Below are 27,961 nucleotides of genomic sequence, written 5' to 3' on the forward strand. Positions count from 1 at the left end.
TTTGAAATGGGGACTTCTTTAAATGTGTTTTATTTATCCCGTATGGGCCTCGCTAGTTTCTCGGCTATAATCAGTTGATGTGAGCTTGGTGCTACATTTTCTGCATCACCGGATAATATCACACTATACATGTATAGGATTTTCACAATGGCAACAATTTTACAAGTTATGGTATTTTGTTTTTCTTATAGTATTTTTGCCTCAGCAAGTCACTCAGAAGTGGGTAAGTATTGATTTTCTCATTTCTTTTTCATTTTTTATTTTATTTTGTCGGAAAGATAAGCTTCAATATTTGATTGTTAAATCTCCCTGAAAAATTGAAAAGTTTTAATTACAGGAAAATGGTGTAATTATGAAAAAAGAAAACATTTATTTTATTGTATTTGCGTGAAGCTTTCGACATTTTTTTTTATTTTGTCAGCACAATTATTATCAAATCAGGCACGTGATATATCATATATATTTTTTTTATTTTGACAGCAGGGAAATAAAAACTGAATTCGAAGTTGCCTTATGTATTGTGACACATGAACAAAACGCAAAGCATGGAAGATTTTTATGCTATGTTATCAATGGATTTAGTATATATATACCGGTATTATATATTTTTAAATGATTATATATTTCCTTGTATTGAAAAGAAAATCAAACACCGTACGTAAGATATATTATTCAAACAGTTTTGTGCATCATACTACAACTGAAGGTATAATCTGACCAGAACGTATGAACGGTTACTAAAGACAGCCTTAAGGCCGGATACTTAATGTCGGAGCGGATCCCAGACAAGCCCATCACTGTCTTTTCTCGTTATTCCTCAGAAATCTGATCCCAATCCTGTATGCTCCTGCTACTTTATATACGTCTTTTTTTTAATATTAACATAATTAACGTTAGCAAAAAGGAATTTTATTATTTGTCATTGTGCGACCTTCATTGATAATATAACCAATCCCCTCCCCCTTCTCCCATCACACTCGAGCTAAAATTAAGAGATTCTTCTCAGATTGTGTTCCCTATGATGATAAGAAAGCCTCTATTAACCAGGCGTTAGGGGACTCATCTCGTAAATCAATAGATTTTTAGCTTCTCGGGCATCACAAGATTTTATTTGACCCCATACACGGATTTGTCTCCCGCTGAAGAGTCTGGCGTTGTAATAACTGTTAATAGAATTCGGGGGTTCATGCAATCGAGGAGAACGAAAGAACCCCCCCCCCCCCCCCCCCAAAAAAAAAAAAAAAAAAAAAACTCGTAATATCTTAATTTTACTTTAGTTTATTTTAGATAATTCTCAAAATCAAGTGCGACTTTTTTGCCGGAAAGTTTCTTTTTCCGGTGCTCTTACAAATTGACAGTTGATTATTGACGTTTTCCTAGTGGAAGCCGTTAGCAGTTTCGTTCTGCTTGCGTATCCCCTGTCATTCGAATGCTCCTTAACTCTGTTAACTCGCTTCTGAACAATAAAACAGCATTAAGATCTGTATGGGGGCATTTTGCACTAGGAAAACAAGACTGCCTGTGAAGTATCGCTGGCATTTAACGGACTCTTAAATGAGATTTCCACACTTCTGATGAAACACATGGCTTTCCAAAAAATTTCCGTGCCTTTGTTTTGAAAAAAATAACATAATCCTTCTCAAGGGCAAAAACATTATTTAAACCAAAAATTCTAACGAGACTGTAGCTCCAATGGTATATATTTATAATATGAAAAAAGACATATATTCAGTGTATCTATATAGTCTTAATCAGACAAAAATGTGTAGGAGCAGTAATATTTGTAGAAAAAAATCATTGAAATTTATTTATATGACCACAATAATACAATACAATCTAGAATTTAAGCAAAGTCTACTTGTAAACCAAAATTTATCAAATTGAACCAAAATGTGCATGAGGTACTGTATAGGGAAAAAGTAGCGAAAAAAATCTATTTTTGAAAGAATTTTCTAGATCAAAAAACCAATATATTTAAGGAATGAATTTAATAGCTACCCATTTTATACGGTATAAACTGGGTTGGGGCAGTTTACGCTTTAAAAGCCGCGGAGCGGTTTATAAAAAAGCGTAAACTGGGGGGGGGGATTCATTTGTTGTAAGAAAAGAAGATGATTTTAGTAACAAGTACAAAATACATTGTCAATTTGTACAAAATTTGAATGTAACGTCAGGCGGATTGATACGTTTTTGAAAAAAACAATACATTGAATTGTAGTTATATACCTTAGGATTATGTACTTGTGCAGTAAATTTTATTAAAATTTTATTGAAACTGGACCTAAACTACAAAAGACGTATAACGTTTTTTGAGAAATTTCAAAGCAATTTTTGATTTTTAAATTTGACACCTTTAAGAGGGGTAGCCTTTTGAACTCGTGTTTACATATTGACAGACAGACAGATAGACGACGGACACCTTTCCAATGCATTAACTCTTCTGGTTTCTGAACTGCTCTTGTGAAAGATGGGGTGGGGTTACTAATAAGTCTGATTTTCACCAGTACATGTTAATTGTAACGTGAGTTGTTTTTTTTTAATTTTTAGCTTGGACCTATGGGGAGACAAACGGTGAGTTAATTTTTAAGATTATATATCTATATATGTAGTAGTAGTATTCCTGTGTCTTTATGGACCGACGCAAAATTTCGTTACGGTACACAACAGGTAACAACGATTTACCCTTAAAAATTAAATTATTTTTTTGAAATTGACAAGCAAAAAGAAAAAAAAAACCTGAATCATTAGAACAATAATGGGCCAAGATAGGAATATAAAATCCAGTCGTTGGCACCTCATACACAATAAAGATGCATGGGGTTTTTGGTGCTAGGGTCCACTCCTTGGAGAAAAACATTCCTAGATCCGCATAATATTATGTATTTGCCACACGTATAACTTAACAATTTTATATGGGTAATCTCAATGTATTTAACGACTATATGCTTAAACAGCACATGTTTAGAAGAAGATTTTTAATTTATTGGGGGGGGGGATAAAATTTTGAAGTATCGTTATTTTTCTTCCATCATATTCAATTATAATTAATGAACAGATGAGAAGATCAAGTTTAATTGAAACTACAATTCTGACTTTTTTATTAGAAAAAAATAAGTTAACATATTCATTGAATAAAGATATACACAAATGATTGTAAAAAAGAAAATAATGTTGCCATATACTGAGGTAGATTGCGTCTGATAGATATTGCCTTATAGTCACTTTTCATCGGCGTTAACAAAGTGTGACAAAATATAACAATTAATTTACAATTTCTCGAGACATTTCTAAATATCTTATCTCTAATGTCAAAAACCATGGGCCACATGAAAATATGATATACGTTATCTATGATTAAATAAAGTGTGTTTTATCGGGTGTAAAGGTGACTTTGGTGTCGTACGTTAGAAGTAATTTTTTCTGCTTTAATCCTTAATCATGAATCACATTAAAAATAACCTTGATTGAAATCAAGGGCGAATCTAAAATTTCAGGTTGGAAAAGATGAAATTTTGATTATTTTAAAAGAAATAGTAATACTTTTTGGCAGCATTTTTTTTTTCGTTTGTGAAGTAATGGAATTAGGATAATACCATTTTGTTGATCTCAGACCTCAAAAGAGTTTTATCCGGCCTCCGTTCGTTTGTTGATTTCTCACACCCACGAATTGATCCTCAGAATCACTGCATGATCATTTTGTACCAAGATTGGTACGAAGCATCCTAGGATAATGAGTTTTAAGTCTCTTCAAATAAAGGACCGCGCCTTCTTGAAAGGGGAGATAATCAAGAAAAGACAAAAAGTAGGTTTAGTCATCAAACATTTTCTCAATAACTGTACTGAGCAGGCAAGATGAAACTTGTGAAATAATTTTGACATATAAAAGACATATTAAAGATTCGGGTTTGCATGGTAGTCAAAATCATGATTGTTTTGGATAGAATGGGGCCATTGTGAAAGATGTTTACAGTTTTTTTTTTAAATACAGCCCCTACGGGTAAGGGGGTTTAATAAAAAAGAGTCAAAGTTAACATGGGAATATGCTCTAGATAAATCTCCAAAATATTCCTTCTTACAAAAAGTAGGGACTTGCGTATTAACCTTAATAATCTGAGTAGATTCGATTCGGATTCTTGATTAAGGTAGTGAGCTGGTGTAGATACACTGGGATCAATGTCCTTAAGACAGCAGGGCCAATGTGACTCGTGTGAGCGTGATAGTCCATGTCAATAGGGTATTTCTTCATTTCCTAAATGTACAATGCTTGTAAATTTGTTACTATAATGCTTGTTGTTTAGCTTGCCTTCATATTCTTGCATTTGCTGGTCAATGTACGCGCAGCGTCAATATTCCGCAGCTGTCACTCACAGATGACTCTTACTTTGGAAGACTAGGGAATAATTTGTCAAAATAATACGGAAGCACTGAAAATATACGAGTTGACGATTGAAAATTTTCCTTGTATGTCGTCTATGGTGTATAGTGACACTGGGGAATCACATTACCCGGTGTCTGTCTGTCCGTCCGTCCGTCTTTGTGTCACTAATCTTCTGAATACACTGTTATCTCTCTTATCGGGGGGGGGGGGGGGTGGTATTTCACCTTTAAATATCTTTTATTACTGATTTATAGTGCCCCTAGCTTGGCTCTGACTTACTTTTGTCACTCATGCATAAATTGATCCATCCCATTATCTTTTGAACATTACGATATATGTGCATGTAGCATACCCGCCGCTTGTAAGTCGTCGCAAAAATTGACACTTTATTTTTGACCTACTAATAGCTAGAACTTGTATTTCATTATTTTGTACTTCTCGTTTTTAAACAATATTGCATGTAATTAATATAATGGGGGTAAGTTTACGTGCATCATTCAAGACCTAAGTTGGGGAGAAATCAAGTTTCAAAGAAGTTTAAATCTTTTCAATTCTATTTGTAATATTCTTTCAAGTATGAAATTCTTGTAATATTAAAGGTGCTCATGTTCCTTGAAACATATATACTTGCATTAGGGGTTGTAATTATTCTCAAGCCAAGGTCAAATGAGACAAACAGTGGAAATTAAGTATTTAGAAGCATAATATAAATCAGCTATAACCTAACGTCGTGTAACTTTTTTTACTTGACAGGCCCCGCTGAGTGGAGGAACTCTTATCCTATCTGTGGTCTCAACAGCCAGTCTCCCATCAACCTCCCAGATACCGGGGACATGACCTTTGACCCTAGTCTTAAACCATTCCAAATTTCAGGATTCTCAAACCCACAGGATTACAAATTAAAAATTAATAATAATGGTCACACAGGTATAACATGATGATACTATATTTAACTAACATACTAGTATTCGGAAAGAGTGAAAGTTCGCGGGAAAATATTAAGATATCTAAAACATAGTAAAATTACTTCCATCTTCTTTCTGCTCTCAGTACAAGTCAGCGTGGAGGAGGGAAATCTAACGGTGGAGGGAGGCGGACTCCCCGGGCGATACAAGACCGCCCAGTTCCATTTCCACTGGGGACGGGACAACACCCAGGGATCAGAGCACCAGAACAGAGGCACACTTTACCCAATGGAGGTAAGGGATATAGAAGGTACCCTCTAAGGTAAGGTATTCCAGCATCCCACGGTAGAATTTACCCAGTGGAGATATCGATATTATTACATATAGCGATTACCTTAATATAAGTATACCATATTACCTTATGATGGCATAGGATGGTCTGTATAGTGTTAAATTAACCATAGAAAAGGGTAAGCGAGAAACTGTGTAACGATAGATGTTATCATGAGGAGACAATAAATCCTGGTTTTAAATCACTGTGTTATTTTGATAAAAGTTAGAACTAAATTGTATGACGAAGGAAATTATTAAAGTTTTTCCTTCGTCAACTTTTCTAATTAATTTATTAAGGAAGTAAATATTCCGCTATCACCTGCATATGATATTTTTACATGTAACTTAATCGATACATAAGAGCATGAGTCCAAGTACGATCTATTTTTAATATTCGGGGCAGTCTACAGAGTGGCAAGTTAATGTTACAGATATTTCACGAACTCGTTTTAAGTCGACATATCATAAGTTCCATAGTCGTGATAATGACCTTGATAGGAAATTTTACCTAACACTTGGTCATGTTTTGGTTGATTTGCTTCATACTAATTGAATTATATCTTGACTTTGACTACGAAACGTTCCGTCTATACCTGGTCAGTACGTAGAGCTCACGGCGGCTGTGACTGGTCCACAGGGGATGTTTACTCCTCCTATAGGCACCTGATCCCACCTCTGATGTTTCTAGGGATCCGTCTTTTTAACAATCTTTACTGATTTGTAATATTTATAGTTTTTATTTTAAATAGACCATTCTTCGATTTCATTACCTTTTTCGTCTAATGATTTGCGTCTCAGTCACACTCACTGTCAACTTGAGCTCTCGGCTAAATGTTATTTCATCCTGATTGTTTAAGGCTGCACAGAGGTTTGTCTGGTCAGGACCCTTTCTTTGTATAGAATGAGGATCGAGTCATTCACCTTTTTAAAATATATGTATACTTTTATTGAGTGTTCTCAATATCGGGGGGAGGGGGTTAACCCTCGGGCAAATTGACACTTTATAACTTCGTCAATCGTTAGCATTATCTCAATGAAATGTGGAGGACTTAATTATGTTGAACACATTGGAATGAGTTGCGAGTCATTATTTGTTAACATAGAATTTGTATTAAACTTTTGGAAAAGTTAGGTGGAATTTTAAACAATTTGTTTAAATATCGCTGGCAATGTGTTTAAATTGTTTACACAGAATCAGCCTAGGAAAAAATGTTCGTTCGTGATTTGCACTAACTGTATATATGTAAATTGTGGGTGAAGAATTTTAACAGACTAAAATAGAAACGACACGAAGAGGGAAGTTCATTCATCAATTATTGTACCACTTGTATACCGGTATGTCAGACGTGACATACCTTCAGATCAATATGGGGGGGGGGGGATGTTCAAAGGCTATAAGCATAAGCATACAATTGCATTATTGTGTAGATAGAAAAACTATAATTAATTTATTAGTAATGTATTTTTATTTTAAAGTCTCTATACATGTATATGTTGTGACATTTTATTGGTGTACATGATAATATGGTGATTTTATTTGAACAGCTCCACGTGGTGAACTATAACGAGAAATACGGAAACTTATCGAACGCCGCCTCTCAGGAAGGGGACGGTCTGGCCGTGCTCGGTTTCTTCTTCGTGGTAAGGGAAATTCTGTATTCTAAGTAGAATGTTACAATGTTACTCGACTTCTAAATGCACCCGGAAAGAGATGATGAATGACATGTAAAACACTTCAAATGGACATAACAAAGGGTCACAGCGAAAAACAAATTGCTCGCGCGCTGAAATCAAAATGTTTTTTTTTCATTTCTTTTTTTTTGTTGTTGTTACTTTTTGTTTTCTTTTCTTTTTCAGCCAAATGGAAATACTGATAATAGCGCGTTAACCACTTTGTTGAATAAATTTAATGACGTAAAGACAAAAGGTAGGGAGCAGCTCTATTGAAGGAAAAAAATATTGATGTGTTTCTCTTTAATCATTTTAATCTGAAATATATTTATAAAATAATTATCAACACGATATATAATCAGGATTTAATGAAATAGGACAATTCTCATTTAACCGTGGACTTTCAGGTAGTCGTGGTACTCTCGTTGTTACTTAAATAGCGTCTTGAAATTTACACAAAAAAGCACATTTCACAACAACTCTTAAACTAATATAACTGACCTAGGTGAAGAAATATTGATATAGAAAGCACAAAGAAATTCACTTTACATGGATACCCACTTCCGCCCCAGCCTGGGGTTGAAATCTCGACCTTCGGAATCTGTCTCCTAGCAGTGCAGGAACAGCGCGCTAGACCGCTCGGCTATCTAGGCAAGTCAATAAACTTGCTTTCGATGCCGATGGAATTCTCGCGGCGCTGTCCTACACTACACGGTCATTGAGAATAGAAGTGAGATACAGTTATTTGGACATATATACAGTGTACATTCCGGCAAATGTCAACGGGTATGTCAATGATCCAATCACATCATTTCGTACGGCAGAGAGGTGGGGCCTAATACCTAGGTCACATTTAAGCCGATGGTCGGGCGACTAATTTTTTCTGGTCTTGTCGACTGAGAGAGCATGATCGGCCGACACTAGTATCGATCGACACAGAGCAGTCATATTAAGCCCTAGGAACACCGATGCATTAGATAAATAACACAGAAAATCTTCTTTTTTTTTTTTTTTTTTTTTTTTTTAGAAATCAGCAATATTTTTTCAAAGATTTATATTTAGATAGGTGACGTGAGTAATGTTTGCAAGGCAAAGTGGCATAATCTTATAAGATTGTGACTCAATGTTAAAAATGTGTTCAAAATTTTGTATAGAATTGCATAAACACGACAAATGGCGCATATGTAAGTAGCAAAGATTTCTTTATATCTTACGGATTAATTATTTATTTTATTTCCGTTTAAAAAATATTTATCAATCCATGCATCAAAATTCTGTTTGTGTTATGTATCCTTACTAAGTTAGATATTCACAAGTCGGCCAATCGTCGCCCGATTAACGAGCTCTGATCTACAATTTGATTTTAACCGTTGGTCGAAATTTTGGACACCCTTATCGTCGAATGACGGACGACCGATTTAATAAACTGACCGGCGATGGTCGGACGATGATCGAAGGTTGGTCGACGGATAACTTCAATTGAAAATAAGGCCACCGACGTAGAAAAATTGTAACTTGGTCCGATGGACACAAAATTTCGGCCGACAAAAAAAGAGGTCAAAATCGGGCAGGACAACGGCCGATGAACTGCAGACTGTCACCCGAAGAATCCCAATTTGCTTCAAAACCCGTCGGCCGTTGGTCGTTTTTGGAAATGTGACTGAGGTTTAAATCGTCTCATCATCGTTAACAACAATTTAAAGTTCCTGATGTTATTAATCTCTTATCCAATGAGAATCTATTCGCCAACTGAGAGACGTTAATTACGTACAGTCGAGAAAGTCCCGCCCTACTAAAAGTCCAAGGTTAACTGAAAATCGTACTAACGTGAATGAAATGGATTTTTTAGGCGCCGAATCAGAACTTACTGGCTTCAATATTGATTTAATGCTCCCATTCTCAAGCGGAAATGCTGATCGATTCTACAGATATTCCGGAAGTTTGACCACGCCTCCGTGTTATGAGAGCGTTGTATGGACTATGTTTGAGAGTACTATTCCAATATCCGATTCACAGGTAATCTTAATTAGCAATTCCTTGTCTTAATGTGACCTTTTTGTGAGATGAAACACAGATTCTCTCAGAGGTGTTTCAACTCTTTATGATTTGAAAATCATGCACACATTACGCTAAAAGTAGGTCACAACAACCTACTTTTGATTTGTATATGTATCAGTTTGATAGGTTCGTTAATTCTTCGTTAAGTTGCGAACAATGAATTATAAAATTGTAATTTTATTTTCTATGACACAGCTTGCTATGTTCCGGATGCTACAAGAGGATGATACACCAAATAGCGGTAACGTGATTGTAGATAACTTCCGGCCAGTACAGGCTCTAAATGGCCGCCAAGTGAGGAGAAGTTTTGCGAGTTCCGCTTCCGGTCTTCAGATTCCATTCTTAGCTCTGTTACTCGTACTACTACGTCTTCTTTAGAGTATTTACCCTATTTATAGATTATGTTTAATCAACCAAGTCTCTTTAATCAGCAGTGGTAAAGTATTTTCTAAAACACTGAACATACTTGTAGTTTATGTCCATCTTAGATATCCCCAGTACTGATAATTCATAAATGGCTAGGACCAGCTAATTTGATTATTTTTTTCTCAAGATATTAATCAATAAAATATGTTCTCAATAGTCATTGAAAGCAATAGTCATAAAATATACAGTGTTTTATGTGCATATTTGAATTATTTCTTTATTTTCTTTTTATTACGGGACCTTTCACCAAAATTGAAGAACTTCGAACTGTTTTTACATCATTGAAAACATTGAAGGACAAACAAAATTCAGTTATAAATGATTAGCATAAAATTAAGATCGGCGCTTAGTTTCTACACTCATTCAAAGATTTTTCTACCACCCACTTTTTTACATCACTAAATTCGTGTGAGACTGATTGATATGTATCGACTGTATGAACTCGGTGATCGAACCAACAAAACATTATCATTTAATTCATTTTCTGTTTTGTATGATTTTTTTCTCTTCAGAATATTTTATGTTTATATGTTCTATAGTGATAATAATGGGGCGGATCTATAAGAATGAGTGATAGTGCATGCATTGAATAACATTGTAGTTGTGATATACCTAAGTACACTGAATGAATATACAGTGTAAATGTACATCAATGAATAAAATATACAAGGAAGTGAGAAACATTTTTTATTCTTTTTTTTGTCTTTAGAAACCAACAACTATTGACCCTCTGACCTTGACCCTGGAGTTTGACCTACCATTCAAAAACATTTCCTTGGCCATAACAAATAAAGTGGTGTTAGGGCTTTCATATTTCACAATTGTGTTTCTTGTGAGAATACCTTCCTTTTGGGTAACAACATATTTAATTCATGTAAATTAGTTGAATCTGATTGGTCGAGAAACATTTGTTAAAAACAGTATTACCCGCTTAATAATGAAGCCACGGCCTCCAACGTAGCAACAGTCAACATTGCTTGACGACGGGTGATATTCCAAAAATAGCGACTGCGCAGAATTTATGCGCGCACGGTTCACTGTTATATGTATTTGTATAAAACATTCAGTATTAACTATTATTTGCTCAATATTATGTATGGTTTCTTATTAATTTATCAATATGATGATTTATAATTCATTATCTATTATTTGTTTATTGTTTATTGCTTTTTATGATTTTGTAATTATTATTTATGATTTTTTCATTATTAGCTATGCTAAGTGTTCAATAAATGTTCAATAAATATCTATGATTTGTTATTATCTATGATTTGTTATTATCTGTTACTTTGATTAAATCATCGTTCAATGTTATCTATGATTAGAGTTTATACAGTACATGCAGTATGTAAGGTCAGATCGAGATGACTGACCCCTGAGAGGTCTTTGTGATCTTGGTATATCAGCTAGACTCTCGCATGGAAATTATTTCGAAATGAATTTTTTGGAAGTTTATTTATTTTTTAACATAAACCGTTGACTTGTAGAACACAAGCATCGATACTAAATAGTGATACTGAACTCTGGGCTGATATTTCGATAACCCGTTAATACATGCTAGCCTTTAATCTAGATAAAAGTAAAACTAAGCAGTAAGAAGTACGCCAGATAAAATTAAATGTAATGAAACACTTCCTCATTGATGGTTTATCTGGGAAGATTTATACTCCAGTAATTACTTTGTTCTGTTTCCCTCTACATGGCTGTCGTGCTGTATCCGAGTAAAAATCTACAAATTAAGGACAAACATCAAATCATAATGCACATTATCAAAGCACTGGCCACTTCCCTTCCGAGCTAGATTTTCAAAAAAACACAACAAAATCATCCTGTATATCCGGAAAAATGTCAAACTGGAACCGGAACTTGCCGTAAGCTTGATACTTTTGAAAGACTTTAAAGAACAAACGTGTTGTGAACAGCTAGGAAAACACGAGAGAAAACACCCAAATTTGAGAAGTTTTCGTTTAAACCCTAAATTAAATATATATATATATAGGTACATTGGTTAGTTTTGCAGTGAATTCCCTTCACTTTTTGTTTTTTAATTAAATACAACGTGATTTAAGATATCTGACTGTGTTGTCAAAGAGAAACTGTCACTGTAAATTTACATGAGTAAACTTGATACTCTCTTTATCATTGGGACTATTTGATTTCTAATTTTTACTGAAAATTTCATTAATATTTTCAAAAAGAATCCCAGCAACAAAGTGGATGTTTTACTGACAACAGACAATAAGAACCAACCAACAACTACATAGATGGCTTCAGCGTCTGAACCTTTTTCCATTGCCAACATTTCTTATTTTTGTAAATTTAATTACTTAGTAATATTCCACTCTCATCTGAATGTGGTGCTAACGTCTCCCAATTTATTCTCAAAAACATGCTCTTAACGCCGTATGATCAATTTTCAAAGCAAGGGAGGGTACTGACAAATAAGATCAAGTTACAAGGATTTCAAATCCTCATTTGTATTCAGGATTCCCTAAATTCTACGGTCGTTATACTGAACTTGTTTACAAATATTACCTAAAATGTTTTTGGCGGACATGTTTCATACAAATTATTTGTTATTTGATTCTGTATTCAAAAATTGAACATGGAATTTTCAACATGTTCTACATAATCAATTTAAAAGGTTCACGGTGATTGTGACAGGTCAACAGGGGATGCTTACTCCCTCTTGGCTACTGACCCTACCTCTGGAATTTTCTGGGGTCCCGTTCTTGATTCGTCACATAAATTGTAGACAATAAAACTAAATTTTAAGTTAATTTTCAGACATATACGTAAGTACAATATTTCTTGTACGACATTTTACCGGAATGATTGATGAGTTTATACATCCACAATCATTTAAATTCACATAACGATTTAGGGAAGCAGTGACCTTAAGTTCTAAGTATTATAAACCGGCCTCACCCCGTTAATTTTCTCATATCCAATCACCTTTAGGGCGTATGTAGCAATTTATGAAATAAAAGGATATCATATACACTTAAAGTTTTCAAGTTATATATAAGATTATATATGTATAAGAAGACGCAATGCAAATGAAAAATATACGGAAACACTTATATTAATTTAATCCATTCTTTTAAAACGTGAGTTAACATCAAGTACACACTTCAATAGTTGTCAAGTATTTAACTTAGACAATTTTCCATCAGTCACAAACTTCATACATTTTGTCTGAAGCTATTCCGGTTCATTATCAAATGATCCCCTCAAAAGGAAGCTCATCTCAGCGATGAACTTAGAAGCTTGTGCAATGTCTATAGCACGCGGGTTTAAGAAAATTATTTCTTTTTTTTATTTTCTAGCCTGGTTCTCTTCTTTTTTTACTTTATTACTGATCATACGAATACCCGTCAGTACTTAAAATTATTGATCAATTTAACTTCATAAAATTTAAAGCAATAAGAGCTGCATTTTTAAGAATTTTTTTTATTATGGGGCTATGAAAATCTTGATATTGTTGAACGTTTGCATCTGAAGTTTTTAAAGTATGTATTTAATTTGAAAAGTTCCACGCCATCATACATGGTCTATGGTGAAACAGGTCGCTTTCCTTTGTATATCTCGGTGTATTGTAGAAAGATTTCTGATTGGGCAAAGGTTCTTTCCGGCCCGCCAAATAAAATTGTAAATGTTTTATACAGGCATATGTTTAACAGTATTGTGATGGAAACTTAACAAACCCATGGTCAGATTGTATACAGAAAATATGTAATATGTGTGGTTTATCAAATGTATAGTACGCTAGCGCGTTGTCATTAATGTGCTTGCTTGTTGTTAGAAAACAACACGCAAGCGCGTTAATGACAACGCGCTAGCGCGTTGTTCACAACACGACTTTCCTCTAATACACAACTCTTTGTCATTAACGCGCTTGCGTGTTGTTTCTAACGCGCTAATACATTTTTGCAATGGCCCTATCGGGACACAATACATTTGAACCCCATGTATCAATCTTGGTTTGAGTGAATAAAATGAACTTGAATTGTACTTGAACCGATTAAATGTGTTATTATGAAATTTTTTTTATGTAAATTAAACCTTTATGCTCAATTAGACGAAATAAAGTATTAAATTGTTTCAGAAGAAAGACTACTGTACAATCAATTATATAGCATTATGTAAGAAATCAGTATTGTACAGGACAACAATAATGCAATTTTGCTTCAATCATTGCTTATAAAAAGTTCTTCTACATCGCAAATATGAACAACAGAAGATTATGAATATTTTTTTTTTCTCTGTTCTTGATATAGTTATTTACGGTTTTGATTTTAAAATTTCCAACATCAAAGTTGCAGCTCATATTGCTTTAAAAAAAAAAAAAGTATCAAATGAATCTGATTTACTGTCGAGTTTTCAAAAAAAAATTGTTAAAGTAAAACTATCTTTAGTTATAGATAAATTTAAACTTAAGTTTTAATGTTTAAATGTTAACACTACTTAAACATCAAACTTCCGCCAGAGTTTGTTTGTACCAATATTAAACTGAGTGCAGAGAGGCAGAGGATTATGAGTAGTTTGGTTATACATTTTGCATGTAGTAATGTACATGTATTATGTACTGAACAAAATCCTGGAACGTGGCATGCAAATGTTTTATGTCACAAGGATATATTAATCAACAGATAAATATAAGAATTCAGTTTTTAATTGCTTCAGAAAATAATGAATTAATTGGTTTGCGGCCGATTTTTGATGCTTGCGTCAATATGTTTCTTATTACACATAGTGAATAATACATGGCAAAATCTGTATCACATCCCATATCAACCCAAGACTCCAATATCGGCCCTCGGGCTGATATGGGGCCACTCGGGCTATTGTGACATAAGATATGGATTTTAACCCCCATCCCCGCAATCACGCATTTTAACGCATATACCGTTGCCCCGCAATCACGCATTTTAACGCATTTTATACCTTTGCCCCGCAATCACGCACTTTAACGCACATTTCATTTTGACGTTTTTTGATCTGATTACACGTAAAGTTTTGATGGTATGATAATAAATTATTAGATAATAATTTTTGTAATTCCATTCAAATATATTTCGCAAATACGAATATTTTTCCTCAGTTTAATATGTCCGAGTCGTTCGATTTATTTGACGAAACTTGGGATCAGAGACAAATATTAACTAAGAATGTCTTTCTTTTGACACTAAATAAGCTCACCACTTGATCCACTGGTTTAGTGATGTGGAAGTCCCTCAATCTTGTGTGAAATGGAACCCTTGTCAGGAATTTACCAAATTCAACAAATAGTTTATTCGCAAGTGCGCTGCAGGGAAAAGGATAACGTCATCAAAAAGTAACAAATGTAATGCTACTATTACGTCACAGAGGGCGCAATAGACAAATATTTTTAAGGACTGAAGGTGCCGACAAATTGAATACCGCGCGTTAGCGCGGTATGATAATTTGTCGGCACGGCCAGGTGTGTTATAGGACCGAAGACATCCCAAAATATGAATTCAATGCTTATATTTACATTCTCTAATTTTTCTTTATCATAATTGTTTATTTCCTTCATGTTTAATGTGAATTTAGCGCCCTTCGGTATTGGTGTGCTTAATAAACGTAATAGCCGCTCGTGACGTTGGAAAGTCGTTTGTGACGTTGGAAAGTTAAATAACTCAAATAAACATTGCGAGGAAATAAAATGAAAAATTAGTTTTTAATGCACATTTGCTGTATTTTTATTTATATTAATCTTAAAAGGGTGGTTTTTTTATATTGAAATTGAGTCAAAACAATATACATTTTGGTATTCCTAAATATTGAAAATGCATGTAGTTCCTACTTTGTATTCTACCGCGCTGTGACAAGGTTTCTTCTACCGCGCTGTGACAAGGTTTCGCGTGTGTTATAGAAATTTCAACGTCGTGAATTTCTAATGGATTCCATAAAAAAAATTACACTGAATGTAAACATATAATATATGATATTCTTTATATATAATTTGGAAGAATTATTAGCTGAGGGAGGACGGGGGAGGGTTAGTAGCTAAACTTCCGACTGAAATAACTTGTGTATTAGACACTCTTTTCCCAAACCGTACGGAAAGTGACACAAGAATGACTTAACTTCTTCCAAGTCAAAAAGTAGTTCAGTACTGACGTGTTGTGTGGTTATAAAAATGAGATGTCGTACGACTGCCATACATTGCAACATAAGGAAAAATTAAGTTTGAAATGGGACTTCTAAAAAATGTGTTTTATTTATCCCGTATGGGCCTCGCTAGTTTCTCGGCTATAATCAGTTGATGTGAGCTTGGTGCTACATTTTCTGCATCAGCGGATAATATCACACAATACATGTATAGGATTTTCACAATGGCAACAATTGTACAAGTTATGGTATTTTGTTTTTCTTATAGTACTTTTGCCTCAGCAAGTGAAGTGGGTGAGTATTGATTTTCTCATTTCTTTTTTATTTTATTTTATTTTGTCGGAAAGATAAGCTTCAATATTTGATTGTTAAATCTCCCTGAAAAAAATGAAAAGTTTTATTTACAGGAAAATGGCCCTTACTATGAAAAAAAGAAAACATTTATTCTATTGTATTTGCGTGAAGCTTTCGACAGTTTTTTTTTATTTTGTCAGCACAATTATTATCAAATCAGGCACGTGACATATCATATATATTTTTTAATTTGGACAGCAGGGAAATAAAAACTGAACTAGAAGTTGCCTTATGTATTGTGACACATGAACAAAACGCAAAGCATGGAAGATTTTTATGCTATAGCTATCAATGGATTTATTATATATATATATATTATATATTTTTCAGTGATTATAAATTTCCTTGTAGTAATAAGAAAATCAAACACTATAGATATACCGATATTATTCAAAGAGTTTATAAATGCATCACACTGCAACTTAAAGTATAATCTGACAAAAAAGTATGAATGTTTACTACAGACAGCCTTAAGGAGTGATACTGCCACCTTAATGTCGGAGCGCATCCCAGACAAGCTCATCACTGTCTTCTCTCGTTATTCCTCAGAAATATGATCTCAATCCTGTATGCTCCTGCTACTTTATATACATCATTTTTTTAAAGAATATTAACATGATTAATGTTAGCAAAAAGGAATTTAATATTATTTGTCCTTGTGCGACCTTCATTAGTAATATAACGTAACCCCCCCCCTTCTTCTCTCATCACACTCGAGCTAAAATCAAGCCATTCTTCTCAGATTATGTTCTCTATGATCATGATAAGAAAGCCCCTATTAACCAGGCGTTAGGGGACTCATCTTGTAAATCAATAGATTTTTAGCTTCTCAGGCATCACAAGATTTTATTTGAACCCGTACACAGATTTGTCCCCCGCTGAAGAGTCTGGCGTTGTAATAACTGGTAATAGAATTCGGGGTTCACGCACTCGAGGAGAACGAAATGTCGCCCCAAAACTCGTAATATCTTAATTTTATTTTAGTTTAGTTCAGATAATTCTCAAAATCAAGTGATACTTTTTGCAGGGAAGTTTCTTTTCCGGTGCAATTACAAATTGACAGTTGATTATCGACGTTTTCCGAATTGAAGCCGTTAGCAGTTTCTGCTTGCGTATCCCCTGTCATTTGAAGGCTCCCTAACTCTGTTAACTTGCTTCTGAACTATAAAACAGCATTAAGATCTGTATGGGGGCATTTTGCACTTAGGAAATAGTCTGCCTGTGAAGTATCGCTGGCATTTAACGGACTCTTAAATGAGATTTCCACACTTCTGATGAACCACATGGCTTTACAAAAATTTCCCCTGCCTTTGTTTTGAAAAAAATAACGTAATCCTTCTCTTGAAAGGGCAAAAAAAAAAAAAAAAAGATTTGAACCAAAAATTCTAACGAGACTGTAGCTCTAATGGTATTACATTTGTAATATGAAGAAAGACATACATGCAGTGTATCTGTATAATAAGTCTAATCAGACAAAAATATGTAGGAACAGTAGTACTTGTAGAAAATCATTGAAATTTAGTTGTAGTGACCACGACAATACAATACAATCTAGAATTTTAGCAGTCTAGGTTTTAAGTAGCGTTTCGAAAGTGTTGGGGGAAAATTCTATTTTAAGTAACCAAGATTACATTGTCTCGATCAAAAAACAATATAATTATATTGATATATACCTTAGAATTAAGTAGCAAATTTTGTTTAAATTTCTATTGAAATTGGATCTAAACTGCAAAAGAGATACGTTTTAGAGGAATTTCAAAGTAATTTTGATTTGGTAGCGTTTTTAAAACAGATAGATGACTGGCTTCCCATATTTACAACTGCTCAGATAGATGTTACTGGCACCTTCCAATGCATTAACTCTTTTTTTGAACTGCTCTTGTGAAAGAGTCTGGGGTTACTAATTTCTTTTTCAGTAAGAAATTTTCATCAGTGCATGTTAATTGTAACGTGAGTTGTTATTTTTATTTTAGCTTGGACCTATGGAGAGACAAATGGTGAGTAAATTTTAAGATTATATATCTATATATATAGAAGAAGTATGCCGTTGTCTTTCTGCACTGACACATGATTTCAATTCGTTACGATATGCAACAGGTAACAACGATTTACCCTTAAAAAATAAATTTCTTTTTTAAAATAGATGAGCAAAAAGAAAACAAAATTTAACCCCTTATATTTACATTCAGTGTAATTTTCCTTATGAAATCCATTAGAAATCTACGACGTTCAAATTTCTATAACACACGCGAAACCATGTCACCGATTTTTATGAAACACAGTAGGAACTATATGCATTTCTATACTCTAGGAACACAAAAACATAAAATGTTTTATTTCAATTTAATGAAAAACTATAACCCTGAAAAATTAACTTAAAAATTAACGTAATGTGCATTATGAATTAATAGCCGGTTTCTGTTAATTGTCACTTTTTTCCTCGCAATGTTTGTTTGCGTTATTTAACTTTGCAACGTCATTTAACGTCATTTGAAACGTCACAATATGGCTTTACATCTATTAACCACGGCATTTGGTTTTGAAAAAAATCACATTTAAGATTAACGAAATAAGCAATTGTGAAGAAGGAAAATTAGAGAATGTGAAAATTTGACATTAAGTATATAAGTAAAAGCAATATTATTCTATAAATGCCGACTTTTATGGTTACCGCGCGGTATTCAAGTTTGTCGGCACGGCCAGGTGTGTTATAGTTAATGCTACTGTCTTGAGACATCCAAAAAACATGAAATTTAGCTTAATATAATTCTTACCAAAATAGTATCATAGAGAAATATTAAATTCAGTCAATTTCTAAATATCTTATCTATAATGTCAAAAACCATGGGCCACTTAAAAATATGATAGACGTTATCTATGATTAAATAAAGTGTGTGTTATGAGGTGTAAAGGTGACTTTGGTGTCGTACGTTAGAAGTATTTTTTTCTGCTTTAATCCTTAATAATGAGTAACATTTAAAATAACCTTGATTGAAATCAAAGAAGAAAACAAACTGTTTTGGTTACCAAGAAGGGAAAATTTCGATTTTGTGAATCTATTAAACATTTCAGGTTGGAAAAAATGAAATTTTGATTAATGTAAAAAAGGAATGTAGTAATTCTTTTTACGGGGATTTTCTATTCATTTGCAAAGTAATGGAATTAATCTTATACCATTTTGTTGATCTCTGAGTTCAGAATTCAAGAGCTATATCAGCCGGTTTCCGTTCGTTTGTTAATAGCCATTCTCTGTAACCACTTGAACTTCGTTGCCACGCATGGTCACCGATTTTTATGAAACTTCACCCATGCTTAGTACTTGGCACAAGAAACAAATATCAAACAAAATTTCGTTGCTAAGGGTCTTGGTTGCTATGGCAACAGCCGGAAAAGATTGAAAAATTGAGATTTTCAGCCACTTAAAATCTTGACTGTGGCTTAATAAAAACTAGAAAAAGCAAACAAACCATTCTCATAAAAACATGACACCTTGATGTCACTTATGCTGTAAAGAAACTGTTTAGAATATATCTCTAAGTAAGTGGTAACCAAGGGTACATTTGGAATACATTTAAAATGCTGAAATATGCCGAAAAACACTCCGTATTCATTAATGGTTGGTCTTACATGCTCAAACTCAATCAACGACTTAAGAAAAACAATGAAAATGTTTGACATTAAGTATATAAGTAAAAACAATATTATTCTATAAATAACTTTTATGGTTGCCATGGTTACACAGTGTAACCATGCAAAACCAGTAACTAAGATTGGGTTAATGCTACTGTCTTGAGGAAAAACATGAAATTTCAAGACTGGCAAATATACATTAAGAATTAAATTGCCATATAATCATGAAACAAATTAAAGGACTCAGCTTGAATAGTACTTATCTGTTAGAACTGTAGTTGAACATCATATATTGGTAAAATTTGATGAAGAAAACAACACTGTTGCTATGGTTACCAAGAAGGGAAAATGTTCGATTTTGTGAACTTTATATCAATATTAAACCCTGTATGACAACTTCTTGCATCCACTTAGAGATTGGATGATAGTCAAAATTAAAAGTCAGATTAGCTGTTCATAAATATCAATCATAAAAGTTTTGGGAATCTACATTTAAGGGTACGTATCCAAGGAAAGAAAATATTTTTTTAGCCCACCAACATCTTTAAAAATTGATCATTAGTTATGAGGAAATGTGCTTTTTTAAAAGATAGGATCAGATTTAAACATACAGAGTGTTACTTAGAAGGCTCTCTGTAGTATAAAAACCTTGGCAACCATTGCCAACCAAAATGAAACATCATATTTTGTTCTTGGTATATGTTTCAAAGCCCTTTTTTCTATTATTTGGTCACATTTCATCCTATAATTGTCTTTTATTTTTACGTGTATGACTTTATTTTTTTTTACTTTTGAATACTTTGTTACCATAGTAACGTATGTAATAGTTGATTTACCAAACATGCATTTCAGACATCTGACCTTCAACTTTTGGAAACAGTCATTGCCAATTGTTTGCTTTGCCGCAAATGTTAACTATGGGGCTCTAAACATGTTAAAAAATGTCATTTTTCGAACTTTAAGACATGTTGCCATGGAAACTATAAAACATAGCAACCAATTTTTGCCTGATTTCAGTTTAGGGTATCAATGACTTTTATCATAGAGAGTTTGGAGAAATGCTTAGACTATGCGTGCCACAGCTCCTATATAAAATTTCAAATCATTACAGAGAATGGCTCTTAATTCCTGACACTTACGAACTAGTCTTCAGAATAGTGGATGATCATTTTGTACTTGCTCGCTACAAAGCATCATTGGGGAATTAGTTTCTAAATCTCTTCAAATGAAGGACCACGCCTTCTTGAAACGGGAGATAATCAAGAAAAGGAAACAATTGGGTTGAGTTTTTAAAAATGTTCTTCTCAAGAACCACTGAGCAGGCAAGATGAAACTTATTAGATATTTTTCGACACATATTAAAATATTAAATATTCGGGTTTGTTAGTTAAAATCATGGTTGCTTGAGAGAGATAGTTATTTTCCCTTCAAAGTACAGCCCATAACAGGGATTTAATAAAAAGAGTCAAAGTTAACATGGGTATATGCAGCTCAATCTTCCCAAATGTTACTATGAAAAGTAGGGACTTGGGTATAAGTAAATTAAAACCGTGAGGTGGTGTAGATACACTGGGACCATTGTTCTGGAGACAGCAGGGCCAATGTGACTCGGATGAGCTTGATTAAGATAGTGAGGTGGTGTATATAGATACACTGGGATCAATTTTCTGAGGCCAGCAGGGCCAATATGTCTCGGGTGAGCTTGATGGTCCATGCCCTGCGTGTTATTTCTTCATTTCCTTTGTACAAATCTTGTACATTTGTTACTAGAATACTGTTTTTTAGCTTGCCTTTATATTATATTTGTTGGTCAATGTACGCAGCTCAGCGTCAATATTCCGCAGCTGTCACTCACAGCTGACTCTTATTTTGGGAGAACAGGGATATAATTTGTCAAAATAATACGGAAGCACTGAATATATATACAAGTTGACGATTGAAATTGTTTCTGAGTCGTGTATGGTGTAAAGCAACACAGGCGAATCACATTACCCGGCCTCTGTCTGTCTGTCTAGATGTCTGTCTGTCTGTCTGTCTGTTTTCAGTGTCACTAACCTTCTGAATATTTGGGGTCAATTATTCAAAGATTGGTCATCCTGATTTTCTTGTAAAGTTATCTCTCTTATCAGAGGGACATTTCTCCTCAAATATCAATTATTAATGATTTTTTAGTGACCCTAACTTGATTCTGACTTACTTTTTGTCAGGCTAATATATAGATTGATCTACCCCATTATCTTCAGAACCTTCTGATGTTGTACATGTAGAACATCCGCCGCTGGTACGTCGTCGTTAAAATGGACACATTAACCCTGAACATTAATTTAATTTTGACCTACTTATAACTAGAACCTGTATTTCATTATTTTGTACTTCTAGTTTTCAAAAAATATTGCATGAAATCAATATAATAGGATTAGTTTACATGCATCAAGACCTACGTTTGGGGAGAAATCAGGTTTCAAACGAGCTTCTTTTCAACTCAGTGTATTTGTAATATTCATTCAAGAGAGAAATTCTTGTAATTAAGGGTGACACGTCGTCTTGAAACATATATACTTTTATTAAAGGACTTACTTAGTCTCAAGCCAATTTTAAGGTGCATGAGAAAAAAACATTTGGATATTTGATTTATTTATTTAGAATCATAATATAAGTCAGCTACGAGTATAACCTGATGTTGTGTGATTTTTTACTTGACAGGCCCCGCTGAGTGGAGGAACTCTTATCCTATCTGTGGTCTCAATAGCCAGTCCCCCATCAATCTCCCAGATACCGAGGACATGACCTTTGACCCTAGTCTTAAACCCTTTCAAATTTCAGGATTCACAAACCCACAGGATTACAAACTAAAAATCAAAAATAATGGTCACACAGGTAAACATTTCATAGCATAACATGATACAATGGCTGTACTAGTATTCGAGAAAATTGGAAGTCCGCGGGAAAATATTAAGATACCTAAAACAGAGTAAAATTACTTCCATCTTCTGTCTGCTCTCAGTGCAAGTCAGCGTGGAGGAGGGAAATCTAATGGTGGAGGGAGGCGGACTCCCCGGGCGATACAAGACGGCCCAGTTCCATTTCCACTGGGGTCGGGACAACACTCAGGGGTCAGAGCATCTGAACAGAAACACACATTACCCAATGGAGGTGAGGGATATTGAAGGTACCCTCTAACATGTCGGGTACACTACCTTGTTTGGAAGACAATTTTCAACACATGACGATGTTTTCGTCACACTTAAATGTTCTCGTGCTTTCGGTATCGGGCGGGGGGGGGGGGGGGGTAACCCCCGGGCTTTCGTTCAATAAAATGTACAGGACTAATGCTGAACATATTGGAATGAGTTGTGACTGATTATTTGTTAACATAGGATTTGTAGTAAACTTTTGGAAAAGCTAGGAGGAATTTGGAATTTTAAACAATTTGTATAAGTATCGCTGGCAATGTGTTTAAATTGTTTACACAGAATCAGTCTAGAAAAAAAATGTTCGTTCGTGATTTGCACTTATTGTATATATGTAAATTGTGGGTGAAGAATTTTAACAGACTAAAATAGAAACAACATGAAGAGGGAAGTTCATCCATCAATTATTGTACCACTTGTGTATGTCAGACGTGATATAGCTTCAGATTAATATTGGGAGGGGGGTTCAAAGGCTATACAGCGACGATTGCATTGTTACTGTGTAGATAGAAATCCTACAATCAATTTACAAGTAATGATATATACATGTAATATTAAGAGTAGATATTGAAAACACTATACATGTATACTAAAAATATTTTTTATCAAAATTTCGTTAAACTATTTATGTAATTTTTATTTTAAATTCTTTATACATGTATATGTTGTGACATTTGACATGGTGTACATGATAATGTGGTGATTTTATATGAACAGCTCCACGTGGTGAACTATAACGAGAAATATGGAAACTTATCGAACGCCGCCTCAAAGGAAGGGGATGGTCTGGCCGTACTCGGCTTCTTCTTCGTGGTGAGCAAAATGTTTAATTCTAAGTAGAATGCTACAGTGTAACTCGGCTTATTTCCATCCGGAAAGGGATGTTGAATTACATGAAATACACTTCAAATGTGCATAACAAAGGGTCACAGCGAAAAACAAATTGATCGCATAAATGAAAATAAAAAGTCTTATTCTTATAATTTTTGTTTTGTTTTCTTTTTCAGCCAAATGGAAATACTGATAATAGCGCGTTCACCACTTTGTTGAATAAATTTAATGACGTTAAATTAAAAGGTAGGGAGCAGCATTTTATTAGAAAAACAATATTGATGTGTTTCTCTTTAAACATTTTAATCTTTAAGATATTTGATTTTATAAAATAATTCTCAATATGATGTATAATCGTGATTTAATAAAATACATGTATTACAATTCTCAATTAACATTGGACTTTCAGTTAGGCGGAATATTCTCAACCTTACATAATTAGCGTCTGAAATTTACACAGCCTTTCATTCACTGTTGAAATATACAGTGTATACATTGCGGTAAATGTCAATGATCAAAGGATGCACAGCATTTCGTACGACAGAGAGGTGGGGCTTAAGTCGTCTCATCGTTGTCAACAACAACTTGAAGTTGCTGATGTTATTAACGCCCCACTGAGAGTTTAAGGTTAACGGAGAGTCGTACTAATTAGCTGCAATAATGTAGCCCTCTCCTTTTATTCGGGGGGAGGACAACAATTCCTTGGGATCTCAGTAATGGTGCAAAGCGGGAGCGATTCACTCCCGCACGGATTTCGGCTTAAATTGTCAGTAAACGGCTATTTAATTAACATGTCTTACTCGGACTTCCAAAATGTAGTTATCCAAGACATAAATCGATCCAAAAATATATAGAACAATTCATATATCGCTTATTTTTCGTGTATGTCAATATCACAAGTTAAATTTAGCCGCCTTGTTTACTAACCTTGACAGATTTTATTTTGGGACTGCCAATGGTATTAAATTTTAAGCCTGAATATCGCTGTTTACGTAAAAATAACACATGGAATTGTTTTATTTATCAATATTTACTGATACTATTCATCACAATTATTTATAAACACAGACACCTGGTTTACTGAGTTATTCTAAACTTCAAGCGCAAGTCTCAGTATGTCACGCGTGAACTGTCATGGCGGCTGAGTAGAAGCGACAGGTAACACTTAGATTTATCTTAAATGGTTTTCGCGTTAAACGGGCTATGTTGTTGACAGTAAATAAAAATCTCGTCTTATTAGAAGTAAGTTGAATGTAAAAACAATATATTCTGCCTGCAGTCGCCCGTATTAAAAAAATATTTGTGCATCATTACGGAGATGCTGTGGAATTGTAGCCCTCTACAAAACATCAGATTAAAAAACAAGCAAATTCAAAGAATTATGGTCCCCCACTTTTGGCGTCTTTGTGGGAGTGATGTCATTTTTTATGACATGTTGTCTCAAATATGAACGCCCTTTCGTATGTCATTTAGAAATTATTACTGAAGTAGGGTGTTTTTTTAAAATAACGTCAATCGTAAAGGTCAAGGTAAATGGGTTACAAATCATGGAATGCTTAGAAATATCTTGCCACAGGTAATACACATGTCAAAATATATGAAAGCCATATCGCTTCTCAGGATAAGGAACAAGATGTGGCAATTGCAACATACCGAAGACTGAACTTTTCTTAAATGCAAATTAAATATGATATATTACCCAATTTTTTTTTATTAAAAGTAGGTCAAACTCTAAGGTCAAGGTCATTCTTGATATCCAATGAAGGGTCCTGTCACAAGGATTAAATATGTAAAACATGAAAGCCTTAGCCCAAACCCTTTAAAAGTTATGGTCAAGGTTCGTTTTTTAAAAGTAAGGTAAACGTCAAGATCAAATGGTCAAAGTTCTCTGTATCCAATGAAAGGCCTTCTCACAAGGATTACAAATGTGAAGTATGAAAGCCCTATCCCCTACCGTTTAAAAGTTATGGCCAAGGTTAAAGTTTTTTCACAAGTACAAAAATCTCCAAGGTCAAGGTAAGAAGGTCAAGGTTGTTGGTATCCAATAAAAGGCCTTGCCACAAAGAATACATAATATTATGTGAAATATGAAAGTCCTAGTATCTACCATTCAAAAGTTATGGTTAGAGTAAAAGTTCAGAATTTTTGTGTAAAAGTGGGTCAAACTCCAAGGTCAAGGTCAAAAAGTCAAATTTTGTGGTACCCAAAGAAAGGTCTTGTCACAAGGAATACACAGACTGACAGACTGACGGACAGACGAATGAGATTTAATGTTCCCTCGCTTTCGCGAAAGCAGGGGACAAAAACGGAGGGCTACATTATTGCAGCTAGTACTAATGCGAATGAAATGGATGGTTTTTTTTTCAGACGCCGAGTCAGAACTTACCGGCTTCAATATTGATTTTATGCTCCCATTCTCAAGCGGAAATGCTGACCGATTCTACAGATATTCCGGAAGTTTGACCACGCCTCCGTGTTATGAGAGCGTGGTATGGACTATCTTCGAGAGTACTATCCCAATTTCCGATTCACAGGTAATACTAATTAACTATTTCATAACTTACTTTGACCTTTTTTGTGAGCAGCAACACACATTCTCTCCATCAAAGGTGTGTCAACTTTTGATGATTTCACTAAAAGAAGGCCACAGCAACCTACTGTTGATATTTTTGGCAGGTTCTTTAATTCTTTGTTAAGTTGCAAACAATAAATGGATTATAAAACTAATTTTATTTTCTTTGACACAGCTTGCTATGTTCCGGATGCTACAAGAGGATAATACACCAAATAGCGATCACGTGATTGTAGATAACTTCCGGCCAGTACAGGCTCTAAATGGCCGCCAAGTGAGGAGAAGTTTTGCAAGTTCCGCTTCTGGTCTTCAGATTTCTTTCTTAGCTCTGTTACTCGTACTACTACGTTTTCTTTAGAGTATTAACCCTATTTATAGATTATATTCAAGTCTCTTTAATACTTCAGGAGTGGTAAACTATTTTCTAACACACTGAACATAGTTAATTAATGTCCATCCATCATATCCCAATGCTGATAATTCATAAATGGCTAGGACCAGTTAGTGCGTTTATTCTTTTTTCTCAAGATACATATGTATAGTCATTGAGAGCAATAGTCATGAAATATACAGTGTTTTATGTGCATATTTGAATTATTTCTTCATTTTCATTTTATCACTGGACCTTTCACCAAAATTTAAGAATATCGATCTGTTTATATTGTTGAAAACATTGAAGGACATACAAAATTCAGATATAAATGATTAGCATAAAAGTTAAGAGCGGTGCTTAATTTCTAGACTCATTCAAAGGTTTTTCTACCTTCCACTTTTTTGTATGATTTTATATTTATCATGATATTTGCTGTATACGTACATCAAGTGATACATTTGTGTGAAACTGATTGATATGTATCGATTGTGTGAATCTCGGTGATCGAACCAATAAAACATTATCATTTAATTCGTTAGAATTACTTCTGATTTGTTTCATTTTATTTCTCCTCTGAATATTTTATGTGTTAATGCTAAAATTACATAAAATTCTATATAATAATGAGGCGATCTATAAGAATGTCATAATTATGATCAAACTACACGTAAAACAAGGGAAAAGAAGTCGGTCTTTGATTTTAGCAGACGATTAAGGGCCATGAACTATATACATGTAATTCTGTAATTAGAATTTGACCAGTCAAGGATTTTTTGTCATTTTTTAAAAGAAATTTTGATACATTTATATTTGGAGCCAGTTTTGCATCATGATACATGTATTTATATGACGTGATCATAAAAAAACAAGTTCTATTTGTCAGCAATTTTGCTTCTGAGATTGAGGGGATCGTTAGGGGGAAAAGCCAACTTACATATTGTGATGGTTTCATAGAAAAATCTGTACCATGTTGATATATAGAAATGATAGAGACGCTGAGTGTTGGTGCCTGCATTGAATATCATTGTAGTTGTGATGTACCTAAGTACACTGAATGAATATACATCAATGAATAAAATATACAAGAAACATTATTTTTTC

General features: G+C 34.1%; 1 protein-coding gene across 1 annotated transcript; it reads left to right on the forward strand.

The window, feature by feature from the left end:
* Nucleotides 1-44: 44 nt before the first annotated feature.
* Nucleotides 45-27,954, forward strand: LOC134267868 (uncharacterized). The gene is made up of 16 exons (XM_062750075.1): nucleotides 45-223; nucleotides 2,548-2,571; nucleotides 5,132-5,305; nucleotides 5,429-5,577; nucleotides 7,162-7,257; nucleotides 7,474-7,543; nucleotides 9,137-9,303; nucleotides 9,541-9,720; nucleotides 16,065-16,203; nucleotides 18,237-18,260; nucleotides 22,597-22,770; nucleotides 22,898-23,046; nucleotides 23,802-23,897; nucleotides 24,092-24,161; nucleotides 26,283-26,449; nucleotides 26,663-27,954. The coding sequence occupies exons 1-16, from the start codon at nucleotides 130-132 to the stop codon at nucleotides 26,843-26,845; spliced, it is 1,956 nt and encodes a 651-aa protein (XP_062606059.1). The 5' UTR covers nucleotides 45-129; the 3' UTR covers nucleotides 26,846-27,954.
* The last annotated feature ends 7 nt before the right edge of the window (nucleotides 27,955-27,961 follow it).

The sequence above is a fragment of the Saccostrea cucullata genome, unplaced genomic scaffold (assembly GCF_032062105.1).
Source record: "Saccostrea cucullata isolate Sc308-1 unplaced genomic scaffold, CSIRO_AGI_Scuc_v1 ctg541, whole genome shotgun sequence".
Taxonomy (NCBI): domain Eukaryota; kingdom Metazoa; phylum Mollusca; class Bivalvia; order Ostreida; family Ostreidae; genus Saccostrea; species Saccostrea cuccullata.